Consider the following 14,250-nt stretch of genomic DNA (forward strand, 5'->3'; position numbering starts at 1 on the left):
GCGGTCCTCTGCTTCTTCTAGTCTACTGTTGATGCTTTCTATTGAGTTCTTTATAGCAGTGATGTCATTTTCATTTCTTCTTGGTTCTTCTTCATTTCCTCTTGGTTTTTACACATATTGTTGAATTTGTCTTCCATTCTTTTCAGTGACCTTATGACCATTTCTCTGAATTCTTTCTCTGACAGGTTGCTTGCCTCCAGTTTGTTGACTTCCTTTTCTGGTGATGCCCGTTTTTCTTTTATATGTGGGCTGTTTCTTTGTATCCCCAGGATCTCTCTTCTCCGGGTGTCTGGTTATGTAGTTCTCTCTCTCCTTATCCCAGGCAAAGTCTGACCTTTCCGTGAGTGGGTGCAAAGCTCCTCCCAATTCGCGTGCTCGCGCCGCTTGGGCACTGGTGTTTTCGGGTTCACAGTTGTTCGCTGGGTGCCATTGTTGTAAATTCCCGGGATTTTCAGGCTTCTGACAACATCCACTCCCCATTTAAAGTTTGCTGATTATTTGTTTAGAGGGTTTATCCAGTGGTGTTAATGGGGTAGTAAGGTCCCCTACTATGAATGTATTACTGTTGATTTCTCCCTTGATATCATCCAAATTTTTTTTTAATGTATTTGGGCGCTCCTGTATTGGATGCATATATGTTTACCAGAGTTATTTCCTCTTGTTGAATTGCTCCCTTTACTATTATGAAGTGGCCTTCCTTATCTCTTGTTATGGCCTTCACTTTGAGGTCTATTTTTTTTTTAATGTATTTTATTGATTTTTTACAGAGAGGAAGGGAGAGGGATAGATAGTTAGAAACATCGATGAGAGAGAAACATCGATCGGCTGCCCCCTGCACACTCCCCACTGGGGATGTGCCCGCAACCAAGGTACATGCCCTTGACCGGAATCGAACCTGGGACCCTTGAGTCCGCAGGCCGACGCTCTATCCACTGAGCCAAACCGGTCAGGGCGAGGTCTATTTTGTCAGATATAAGTATTGCTACCCCAGCTTTTTTGTCATTTCCATTTGCCTGAAAAATTTTTTTCCATCCTCATCACTATCAGTCTGTGTGCCTCCTTTGTTCTGAGGTGGGTCTCTTTAGACAGGAAATATATGGTTCATGCTTTCTTATCCATTTAGCTACCTATTGTTTTTGATTGGAGCATTTAGTCCTTTTACATATAAGGTTATTATTGATAGGCACTTGTTTGTAGCCATTTTTATTCTTTATGCCTGTGTTCCTTCTTTTCTTTCTGTTTCTTCTTTTTGCAGTAGTCCCTTTAGCATTTCTTGGATTGCTGGCTTGGTGGTCATAAACTCCCTTAGTGTTTTTTTATGTGTGAAACTACTGATTTCACCTTCAGTTTTGAGTGATAGCCTTGCTGGGTATAGTATTCTTGGATTTAACCCCTTGCTTTGCATGACTTTGTATATTTCATTCCATTCCCTTCTGGCCTGATGTGTTTCTGTTGAGAAATCAGTTGATAGTCTAATGGGAGATCCCTTATAGGTAATTTTCTGTCTCTCTCTGGCAGCCTTTAAGAATCTTACTTTGTTATTGGTGTTTGCCAATGTAATTATGATGTTCTTGATGTGAGTCTTTTTGGGTTCATCTTGTTTGGAACTTTGTGAGCTTCTTGTACTTGTGTGAGTTTTTTCTTCCCAATATTTGGGTAGTTTTCTGTCATTATTTCTTCAAACAGTTTTCTATTCTTTGCTCATCTTCCTCTCATTCTCGCACCTCTATTATGCAGATGTTTTGTTTCATGTTGTCACATAGCTCCCTTAAGCTCTCCTCCTGTTTTTTTAAGTTTATTTTCCAGTTGCTGCTCTCCTTGGGTGTTTCTTCCTACCTTTTCTTCTTGCTCACTGATGTGATCCTCAGCTTCTTCTAGTCTACTGTTGATGCTTTCTATTGCATTCTTTATTGCAGCTATGTCATTCCTCATTTCTACTTCCTTGGTTCTTCTTCATTTACTCTTGATTTTTACACATGTTGTTGAATTTGTCTTCCATCCCTTTCAGTGTCCTTATGACCATTGTTCTGAATTCTTTCTCTGACAAATTGCTTGCCTCCATTTCATTTACTTTTTTTTCCCAGTGATTCCTCCTTTTCTTTTGTATGGGGGCTGTTTCTTTGTGTCCCCATTTTCGCTCCTCTCAGGTGTCTGTTTATGTGGCTCACTCTCTGCCACATTGACCAAAAGGTATAAAATACAACTGAAAAAGACATGACCATATAGGTTTTTGTATGCACATACATTTTTATTTCTATTAGCTATGGAGTAAGATTTTGCCTATATGTTTAACTTTATAAGAAACTGCAGAACTGTTTCCCAAAGTGACTATGCCATTTTCTATTCCCACCAGCCCTGTCAGAGTTCCTGTTGTTCTGCCTCCTGGTCAGAAGTTGCTGTTGTCTTTTTTCTTTTCCATTCTAATCAGAATGCAGTGGTGTATCATTGAGGTTTTAATTTGCACTTGTCTGATTACTGACAGTGTTGAGGATCTTTTCACATGATTGTCTACCATCCATAACTTTTTTGATGAAGTATCTATTTAAATCTTTAGCCTATTTTTTTTAAATATATTTTATTGATTTTTTACAGAGAGGAAGGGAGAGAGATAGTTAGAAACATCGATGAGAGAGAAACATCAATCAGTTGCCTCCTGCACACTCCCCACTGGGGATGTGCCCGCAACCCAGGTACATGCCCTTGACCGGAATCAAACCTGGGACCTTTCAGTCCGCAGGCCGACGCTCTATCCACCGAGCCAAACCGGTTTCGGCAGCCTATTTTTTTTAAGAAACAAGGATGTAGGTTGCTTGTCTCACTGTTTGGCATTGAGAGTTCTTTATGTATTCTGGATATGTTCTCTGTCAGAAGTATGATTTGCAAATATTTTAGTGGACTGGACACAGCTAAGGAAAGAATCTCTGATCTAGAGGCTATATCAATAGAATCTTTGAAAACTGAACAGCAAAGAGAACAAAGACTAAAAGGAAAAATATAGAACAAAATACCCAAGGACTGTCGGACAACTACAAAGGTGTAACATACATCTAATGGGAACACCAGAAGGACAGGAGAGAAAGTAGAAATCCTTGAAACAATAAAGACTGAGAATTCTCCCAAATTAACCTAGACACCAATCCACAGACCCAGGAAGACCAGAGGACACTAAGCAGAATAAATGACAAAAATAAAAATAAATAAATAAAACCCACAACCCCTCGCCCCCTGCACCTTGGCATACCATTTATAGAAAATCAAAGATAAAGAAACAATCCTGGAAGAAGCCAGAGTAACCCCCCCCCCCCAATAAAACTTACCCATAGAGCAGCAAAGATAAGAATTATATCTTATCTCTCAGAAGCCATGGAAGCAGGAAGAGAGTAGAGTGAAATATGTAAACAACAACAACACACACACGTGTGCGCGCACACACACACACACAACCCCAAACTCCACCAACTTAAAATTCTGTACCCTCCAAAACTATCCTTCAAAAAATGAAGGAGGAAAAAAAATGAAGGAGAAATAAACTCAGATAAACAAAAATTGAGGAACTTTGCTGCTAGTAGACCTGTCTTACAAGAAATGTTAAAAGATATTCTTTAGAGAGAGAGGTCAGAAACTCAGATCTACATAAAGAAAGGCAGCAAGAAAGAAAGCCTAAAGAAAAATGAACAAGTGAAGGTAAATAAAAAACTTTATTTTTCTTATTCTTAATTGATATAACAGATGACAGTTCAAAATAATAGCAACAATGTATTTGATTATATATGCTTATGCATATGTCATATATATTGGGTGTGTTTGCTTATATATAAATGAAATTAATGGCTGTAATGATGCAAGGGACAGGAAGAAAGAATTGGGATTATTTTGTTATTATAGGTACTAACACTACCTATAAATTGGTATCCTGTTACTTGAAAGTGGACTTCAAGTAGTTGTAAATTTATATAGCAAACTCTAGGGACAACTATTGAAAAAAAATTAGAAAGTATAACTGATATGCTAAGAAAGGAGAGAAAATGGAATCATATAAAATGCTCAATTAAAATCACAAAAGGCAGAAAAGAGGGGAACACAAAAATAGGGACAAGGGCAACAAATAGAAAATAGCAATTAATGTGGGAGATATTAATCCAAATTATATTAATACTTCCTTTTCATGTTAATGATCTAAATGCACCAATTAAAAGACATATTGTCAGAGTGGATCACAAAACAAGATTGTATATTGTATATAAGAAACCCACTTTAAATATAAAGGCACAGATAGATGAAAAATAAATGGATGTAGGAAAATGCTAACACTAATAAAAGGAAAACAGGAGAGCTATATTTAATTTCAGATAGTAGGCTTCACAGCAAGGAAAGTTATCAAGGATAAAGAAGGGCATTACATAATGATAAACAAGAGATAATGATAAAGAAAACATACCAGTTCTTAGTATGTATGCACCTAACAACAGAAAGTCAAACTATATGGGGCAAAAAATGATAGAATTGCAGGGAGAAATAGATGAATCTACAATCATAGTTGGAAACTTCACACCCCTTTATCAGAAATGGAGACATCCAGCAGCCAGAAAATTAATAAAGACACAATTGAATTTAACAACACTATCAACCAACTGAATATATTTGACAACTGTATAATTCTTCATTCAACAACAGTAGAATATACTTTTTCAAGCTCAGATAGAACACATTTATCAAGGTAGATCATATTCTGGGCCATAAAACACACTTTAACAAATGTAAAAGAATAGAAATTATGCATTGTCTGCTCTCAGACCACAATGAAATTAAACTAGAAATCAGTAACATAAAGCTAACTGGGAAATTCCCACATATGTGAAGAATAAGCAACACACTTCTGAATAACACATGGATCCAAGAAGAAATCTCAGAGAAATGTAAAAATATTCTGAATTAAATAAAAATGAAGACACAACTTATTGAAATTTGTGGGATGCAGTGCTTAGAGCAGCCGTGGGCAAACTACGCCCCGCGGGCCGGATCCGGCCCATTTGAAATAAATAAAACTAAAAAAAAAAAAGACCGTAGCCTTTTATGTAATGATGTTTACTTTGAATTTATATTAGTTCACACAAACACTCCATCCACGCTTTTGTTCCGGCCCTCCGGTCTAGTTTAAGAACCCATTGTGGCCCTCGAGTCAAAAAGTTTGCCCACCCCTGGCTTAGAGGGAAATTCATAGCCTTGAATGCATATATGAGAAAAGAAGAAAGATCTAAAATCAATAATGTAAGTTTCTACTTTAGGAAACTAGCAAAGGAAGACCAAGTTAAATCCAAAGTAAGCAGAAGAAAAGAAGTAATAAGAATTAGTGCATAAATCAATGAAATTCAAAACAGGAAATCCATATGCTAATATGAGAGCTCAGCTATTCATTTAGATGGATGATTTGTTTTATACAGAATTACCCCGTATTTGTGGAGGGAAGACTTTTAGGTTTTCCAGTCCATCATATTTCCACAAGTCTCTATCAGTTTTATGGGAGAAATTTTTATTAGCATACACACTATATTCTTTTAACTGAAAAAAAAAAAAGCTGCCCAATCACCTTTTTTTTCAGGGTTTTCTATGTTTACTTTTTAAAAAAATAGCTGTTGTGGTACCTATTGGGGAAATCTGATGAGGAGCTATTTTTAGCTGAATTCTATTGAAGGCCAAAGGTCACTTTTTAATAAACAAACATGAGACAAACCGATAAACAAGCAAACAAATATATATAGATAGATGATAGGTAGATAGATAGATAGATAGATAGATAGATAGATAGATAGATAGATAGATAGATATATCTGGTATATATTTATATTAACTACTAGAGGCCCAGTGTACGAAATTCGTGCACTCTGGGGAGGGGGAGAGGGGGTGGTGTCCCTCAGCCAGGCCTGTACCCTCTCACAGTCTGGGAGCCCTTGGGGGATGTCTGACTGATGGCTTAGGCCTGCTCCCCTTAGGGAGAAGGCCTAAGCTGTCAGTCACACATCCTTAGAGCTGCCACAGAGGTGGAAGAGACTCCCTGACTGCTGCTGCACTTTCCAGCCATGAGCCCAGCTTCTGGCTGAGCGGTGCTCCCTTTGTGGGAGTGCACTGACCACCAGGGGGCAGCTCCTGCATTGAGCGTCTGCCCCCTGGAGGTCAGTGCACGTCATAGCGACCAGTCATTCCACCCTTCGGTCAATTAGCATATTAGCCTTTTATTACATAGGATCTTTCTAAATTTACCCTTTTTTCTGAATGAGAGGTAAAATATCAGAACTGCTATTCAACAGAGCTGTTTCTGAGCATCTCTCTACCAGTTTTACATGGCCTGATAATGCAGGTCATTGAAGTAGGTATCCCACCACCTTACCTTACCTTTCACACCTTACCTTGACTTTGATACTTCCTAGGAAAATTCATGCATGTGGGGTGGAGAGGACTCATTTAAGGACCGAGGACAGAACATGCCTTTTTATATAGTGTCTGGCAAGGAGCACACTGCGTGGTGACTTTTTGAAAGTTTAATAGAATAAGAAGAGGCAAGCATAATACTCCCAATAATTTATATATGACCCCATGAGTGTACTCATATTAGCACAGGCCAGAGTTACATGAGAAGTTGAGGATTAGGTTATTCAAGTGTTTGTATTAAGCAAATATTGATACAGAAAAGATCACATAAGGACCATTACAGAAAAAGCAACTTGATTCTGTTTTTAAAAAGAAAACAAATTTAAAATAAAAATGAATGTTTATTATTATAAATAGTAATTATAAAAGATTGTGATTCTTTCTTGGCTGGGTAGATCAGTTGGTTAGGTGATCGTCCTGATACTCCAAGGTTGCAGGTTCAATCTCTGGTCAAGGCATATACAAGAAGCAACCAGTGAATGTATTAACAAGTGGAACAACGAGTCAGTCTCTCTCTCTCTCTCTCTCTCTCTCTCTCTCTCTCTCTCTCTTCTCTCCCTTTAAAATGAGTACAAAATAATTTTAAAGATAGCAATTCTCCTCAGCGACATAGGTAAGGAAGAGATTAGTGGATAAGAAGGAATCGGGAAGAGGCAAACATAACGTCTGAGGTCAAAACTAAATGAAACAAATCTTGTATTTAAAAGATTATCATTTATATTTTTAGATAATAAAAATGGCCTAATTTCTTCTAAAAAAGTTATAAACTTCCTATCCGAAGTTTGTAAGTCCAGCTGTGTTGAAAACCTCTGTTCTTAAATAAAATAATTTTCTTTACTGTAAACATCTTGTACCAGCAACTAGACAGAGTGTATTACCTTAAAGTGAGAAAAACTGCCTTTTAGAAGACTAACACAAACTTTTTAAAATTATGTTGCACTTATGCAACTGTGTACATAAATGGTTTAACTTTTTGGTTTCTCTGTGGACAGATGGAGTCAAAATACAGGTAGGTATCACTTTGATGATCCTATTCCTCTTCAAAATACTATATAATTATTTTATAGTCCAACATACATACATGGTTGCAAGCTAAACTAGTTTTAGGATACTATTAAACAAATGTAAATTTTCAAAAATTTAAAACATTTTCATAAAACTGATTCTTATGCAACAAAATATATTGAATGCAAATTGTTTTACTCATAGCAATAACAAAGTATTTTGGCTAAAAATATTCAGTTAAATTATTCTCAACAAGAGGAATATATTTTAATTTCCATGTTTTTTCCCCTTGAACCTCACTAACAGACTCTCTCTCCCCCAGTTATCTGCTGCTTTGAGAATTACTGTATTATAAACAGAGAGGTCACAGATAGAAATGCATTACACTTGTATCCAATATAAAGCCAAAAAATTACATAAAAAGTAACTTATGGAGTTCTCTCAGTCTCTCGTCTGTCAACTGGAATTTAAAGATATTCCTTACCAATAATAAGTGATCTTAGTGATTAATGTAATGTGATGTGATGTCTTTCACATCAACATTTATTTTAAGTTTTTCTTCTCAAAAATTCATTCCTTGTGGCTTACTTAAATTTTGTTTCAAGCTATTCCCAGCATTTTGTTTTTTTAAAAATATTTAGAAATCAGTTGCATTTTAAAAAATATATTTTATTGATTTTTTTACACAGAGGAAGGGAGAGGGATAGAGAGTTAGAAACATGGATGAGAGAGAAACATCGATCAGCTGCCTCCTGCACACCCTCTACTGGGGATGTACCTGCAACCGAGGAACAAGTCCTTGACTGAAATTGAACCTGGGACCACTCAGTCCGCAGACCGACGCTCTATGCACTGAACCAAACCGGTTAGGGCTCCCAGCACTTTGTTAATTTAAAAACTTTGTATTTAAAAATCTTACTTTTTTCTTATGAGAAATATTATTTGGATATGCCATAAAATTATATGCTATTTGCAGGTGTAACTGCAGTATTTTTAATTGTATAATTTTTTTCACATCAAGTATTGTAACCTTATTCTAAATAAGTGATTTTATAAAAAGTACAAATAAAAATCATTGGAATGAAGATGGAATAGGAACCTCATCAGGACAGCAGTTGATGCGTGTGGTTACCCTGAGAAAAGACTGCTCCCTTAATTTTGATATTTAAGGGGGAAAAATGAGCCTCAGGTCAGGGCATAGAGTAGTTTATTGCCTGTGATATTGAAACCTTATTTATACTTGTTTTCCTTTCTTTTTCCTTAACAAATACTATTTCTTCTAGAGCAAGATTTTCCTCTTTTTTGTAGTTATGATGTTCACCTCTTGAGAAGTATAATCATAGTAGTCTTATTAATCTGATAGATTTTAAAGATTGTGCTCTTGGAAGAAATAGTGATGAGGGACTGCTGGTGATGATGAGCCAGATTGAAGCCAGAGGGTTAATTAGTGCTACCAGACAGACTGTATTATGTGGAGCACTTCCATCTTCAACTTGAGAAAGAATTGCTCTCTGCCATGATTACAACAGGATTTGAGTTCATCTTTTTTTCCTTGCCATGTCTTTCTCCCTAAAATCGGCTAATAAAATTTCTTTGCATGTAAAATACCTTTGGTACTAACGTCTTCCAATTTAAGTTTTTTTTTTCTTTCTGGGAAGCACACTGAAGATTGTTTCCAGATATTTTGCATGAGCAAATGTAGATTTTTCTAGCAACAGGATGCCTATCTAAAATTCCTGAGTGGATTTTTAAAAAATCAATGAAATTTCATTTTCCCCATGAAAATATTTGTTTTGGAAAACACATATTGTTGCACAGCAAGTGGGTAAAGCTCAGACCTGAGTTCTCATGTAGCACTTCCTTTCTGGGAGTGATCCAGGGCTGATTTGCTGTGGCCCTGCTGCTTCCCTAAAACAGCCCTAATGAGTTGAGTGCTGTCATAAGTAAGCTTTATTACTAATAAAACAAGGATCTTTATAAAACACTAGGGGCCTAGTGCGTGATGACCGGTGCCATCAGGGTATGTGAGCGGCGGCTGCTGCCCCAATTGTCCCTCAGGAGCAGGGGGAAATGGAGAAGCCCTCAGGGGTGTTTGGGGCCGGTAGCTGCCGCTTGCACCCACTGACGACACTGAGCAATCAGGGCTAGCGCTGAGCGCTGACAGCAGGCATGAGTGGTGGCTCTGGTGGGCAGGACCACAGTGCAGGAGCAAAGAATTTTCAGTAACCACCAGAAGCTCACCCCAATGACAGCAACCGGCGTCCCACCTTGGTCTTGCACTGCCCCTCCCCACACTCACCTGCTCCACCATCCCACCGTGGCCAACACCCGCCATGTTCTGCACATGCCCCCTGGTGGTCAGCACACGTCATAGTGACTGGTTGGTTGGTTGTTCGGTTGTTCCACTGTTTGGTCTATTCGCATATTAGCCTTTTATTATATAGGATTTACTTTTAGAAATATAAGTAAGTTAGAGAGAATTAATGTTATACCTATAATACCATCATTCAGTTTCTTCCTTTCAAGATGGAAAGGGAAAAAGGAGTATTTAAACTCAACCCCACCTTTTAACCATCTGATGCTGCCTGACTTGAATGACCTTTGGATGTACCAGCAATAGTTGTGATACTTGTCACACTGTGTTTTTCTCACTGTGACCTCATCCCCAAAGTTTTGTTTTGTTTTGTTTGTCAAAATTAGAGCACCAGAGTTGGTTTGCATGAGAATATCATCTCCCTGCACCTCAAAACAAACAAAACACAAACAAATAATAGTCATTGCTTTGAAAGTGCTCTTAGTTTAATTAAGCAAGCTCTAGCTAATTACTTTCCGTAATGATGGAGCTTTTGGGAACACTTCACATTTGGTGGCTTTCTCTAGAAAAGACCTTGAAAACACCATAGAGTTGAGAATGCATAGGGGTGGAGTGGGGTGTTTTTACCCCATTACATTGCTGAGGTTTAGAGAGAACACTTGGCTACTTGGGTGCTAGGCTGTCAGCCGCCTCATTGTTTGATATTGTCCCTGCCTTTCCTTTCAGCCCACTTAGGAAAGAGAGAATGCCTGTAGCCTCGCTTGCTTAGCTTTGTAATCTGCCGCAAGTGATGAAAGTCCTGATTAACGGTGTGTCAGACTCCCTTTCTCAGACAAGGTGGGGGTCCCCATTAAAGATCGGAAATGAACTCCAGACTTGACATGGATGAGGGAGGTATCATAACCCTGGCTTAGCAAATTGAGCACAATTGGGATACTATTAAAAACAACAACAACTACAACAACAACAAAGCTTCAAGCCAGAGTGCCTGGAAAAAAAAAAAAAGAAAGAAAGAAAAACGCCTTACATAACTCACTGCAGCAGGTTTGGGTTTCCTCTGGTTCAAGTTTTCTTGCCTCTTTGATAATCAAATGATCTGAAGAAAGGCATAGAGTTTCAAGAGAGAAGCTGTATGACAGGCTCACAATAGAGCCATTCACAAGGGCTCTTTTATTAACTTACACAGTATCGCCATCATTCTTAGTCTCTGGCTTTACTACAAGGCTCCATTTAAACTTAACCAAACTTGCAGACATAACTGATCCAGGAATTACTCAATACAACCAGCCAGATACTGTAGCCTTTTTTCCCATTTGATAAAGGGATTTAACACAATGGGCTTTACAGTTCTTAAATGACTCCATTTTCTCTGTCTTTCCGATGTGGTGCTGGTATGACCTTTTGTTCTCAAAAAAATTTCACATGGTTTGATTATATTTTTTAAAAGTATAAACAAACACAATATTCATGCCCTACCTTTCAAGCTAACTTTTAAAATGTTGCGATGATACAGAAATAGAATTCATGTTATAATATTTACACAGCTGATTTCAAAACATTAGATATTATTATTAACTATTAGATATTAAATTAGGCCTGAAACTATGTTCTTTATTTTTGAGGAAGGTTTTGATACAATACCTAGTAATACTTCAGCATTGCACTTCCACTTTTGCACACTTCTGGTTGTCTGCTGGTTTTTATGCTACTACTTCTATTACAGTGCTACTACACTAATCAGGGCACACTTAGTTAGTCTCTGCATGGATAAGAGAGGACAGGGCCCCGAGGATATATTTGGTAGCATACCACACTTTGGATCCATACCTCAGAATAGTGGCTCTCAGACTTTATTAGGAGCAAAAATTGACAGAATGTTTGATTAAAATGCAGATGCCTGGGTCCCACTCCCAGAGACTGATTCAGTAGGTCTGGCGGGAGCCTGAGAATTTGAATTTTAATGAGCACCGCTTTGATTCTGATGCTGATAGTGAGAACTACAATCTTAAACTCACCAGAGGATGTTGGGAATAGTGATATTCCTCCTGTCGGGCCTGTTGCCTCCAGGTACTCAGGGTCCACCTTGGATGAAGTGGCCTCTGGTGTGATTTCCCAGAGTTGTTGGCAGGCAGAGAAAGATGCCTCTAGTACTTGCAGTGTTGAAGCAGCGAGCAACCTTTTCCTGTTCTGCTTGCTTCTGAGGTAGGGATCCACCATAGGCACCCCATTCCAGGAACACGCCTCACTGGGGGCTGGTTCTGGGTATTTGCAGTGTCATCTCACTTCTACCCCATCTTTGCATGATGAGAATTTCAGCATGGTTGTTATCTGCAGTATTAAATCCCAATTTACATCTCCTCTTTAACCCCTATTCAAGAAATTTTAGTTTTTAGAAACAAAGTTATATTTCCAAAGGATTTCCAATGATCTATGGGTGCTTAAAAGCCTTCGGAGAATTATGGATGTAACACACTTGTTCATTTCATGAAGATGATAGATCGGGAAAAATGTGGTGATGACACCACTAATGTTCACAGCACTTTGCCTGAGATACTGCTGAGTGTGTTCTGCTTGTAGACTCTCCCTTCCCATGTGGTTGGAGGACTTTTTTATTATGAGAATTTTAATTTTTTTAAATTTATTTTTCAATTTCAGTTGACATACAGTATTATATTAGTTTCAGGTGCACAACATAGTGATTAGACATTTATATAATTTACGTGGTGATCCCCCCAATAATCTAGTACCCATCTGGCACCATACATAGTTATTATAATATTATTAACTATATTCCTAATGCTAAACTTTACGTCTCCATGACTAATCTGTAACTACCAATTTGTACTTCTTAATCCCTTCATCTTTTTACCCAGCCCCCCAACCACCATTCCATCTGGCAATCATCAGTTTGTTCTCTGTATCTATGAGTCTGTTTCTGTTTTGCTTGTTTATTTATTTTGGTTATTACATTCCACATATAATTGAAATCATATGGTATTTGTCTTTTTCTGTCTGATTGCTTTCACTTAGCTTAATACCCTTATGTCCTTCTGTATTGTCACAAATGGCAAGATTTCATTCTTTTTTATTGTTGCATAATATTCCATGGTATATATGTATTATATCTTCTTTATCATTTATTGATGGTCACCTAGGTTACTTCCATATCTTTGCTATCATAAATAATGTTTCAACATATATCTTTTTGAATACGTATTTTATATTTCTTTGGATAAATGGCCAGACATAGATTGGTGGGTCACAAAACTAGAGAATATAGCTTCCTGGTAGGCATCACCCAGTTTCCAGAGTTATCAAGATTTATCATATTGTTGGGTAGCTTTTTGTTTTTTCTTAAATGTTGCTTGTGGTTTTCTAATTGGTTCTGTTTTGGAATGAATAGAACTTGAGATGTTTTGCTCAGGGCCTGAGTGCAGTGGTCATGAGTAGTGATTTGCATATGTGCTCCTCAGGAATGTGTTCCAGAAGACCTGGAACTGAAGAAGAAGGTTTTTGCTCAGTTAGATGGAATCATCGGTGACGACGTTGTCCTCAGCAGCTCCACCTCATGCCTCTTGCCTTCCCAGCTGTTTGCTGGGTTAGTGCATGTGAAGCAGTGCATTGTGGCTCATCCTGTGAGTATGTTAAACCTGGATGTTGATCACATCTCCTTCTGGTTTTGGGGAGTATTACATTTTGTTTAATCCACTAGTATTTTTTAATTGCTTTGTTGGCATGTAATTCACATACCACACAATTCACATTGTACAATTTAATGGTTTTTAGCATATTTAGAGAGTTGTGCAAGACCAGCATTTTCTAAAAGAATTTTATCCAAAAATGTTTTGGATTGTATCTATGTACCTGGTGCATAGTGGGACAGAATAAGCAAACCTTACAGACTTTCACCCTCAAGTAACTCACTGTCCAACGAAGGAGAGAGAATACTAAACTAATAATTTTCCTACTGAAGAAAAAGTCTAATTAAAATAATGTGTACACTGAGTAGGATTTTATAGATCTGTCACTTGTACTGTGTGGGATAAGTTTTGCTAAAATGCAGATTTTTGAGTCTCACTTGAGATTTCAGTTCAGTACAAACCCCTCCTTCTTGGTAGTCCCGTCCACCCATCTGTTGTAATTACCTGGGCATACTTACTCACTAGGAGTACAGTAGGAGGCTAGTAGGCAATGGGTTTAAATTTTGCATCAGGCACTCAATGCATCTTTTTGAGATTAATGTGTTAATGTGAGGATCAGAGAGAGGAGTCACGGATCACTTGGTGGATGTTCGAGTCCCAACTGTGAGCTCAGCATGTCCTTGGAGAACCCGGATGATCTGTTAGGACAGAAAAGCTAGCTTAGCTCAAGTCATCAGAAGTATGACAGTATAGGATGATGATCACATCTTTAGCACCACCAGGCCTTTGGAGGTGAAGGCTCGGGAGAAGCTACACTAAGAGGCTGCGAAGATCAGATGGAATCTAGTTGGGCTGTATGAGTTT

At 37.9% G+C, this 14,250-nt stretch overlaps 1 protein-coding gene across 5 annotated transcripts in view; it reads left to right on the plus strand.

Annotated features, from left to right (window-relative positions):
- CRYL1 (crystallin lambda 1) overlaps positions 1–14,250 on the plus strand; it is a 176,010-nt gene that overhangs the window by 107,347 nt on the left and 54,413 nt on the right. For 4 of the 5 annotated variants that reach the window (XM_006765057.2, XM_006765058.2, XM_006765056.2 and 1 more), the window contains exon 4: positions 13,219–13,380. The exons of the other annotated variant lie outside the window; for it this stretch is intronic. In XM_006765057.2, coding sequence (XP_006765120.1) covers positions 13,219–13,380 — 162 coding nt within the window. The remainder of the gene's footprint in view (positions 1–13,218; positions 13,381–14,250) is intronic. 5 annotated transcript variants of the gene reach the window in all.

Source organism: Myotis davidii, unplaced genomic scaffold, assembly GCF_000327345.1.
Source record: "Myotis davidii unplaced genomic scaffold, ASM32734v1 scaffold701, whole genome shotgun sequence".
Lineage (NCBI taxonomy): Eukaryota > Metazoa > Chordata > Mammalia > Chiroptera > Vespertilionidae > Myotis > Myotis davidii.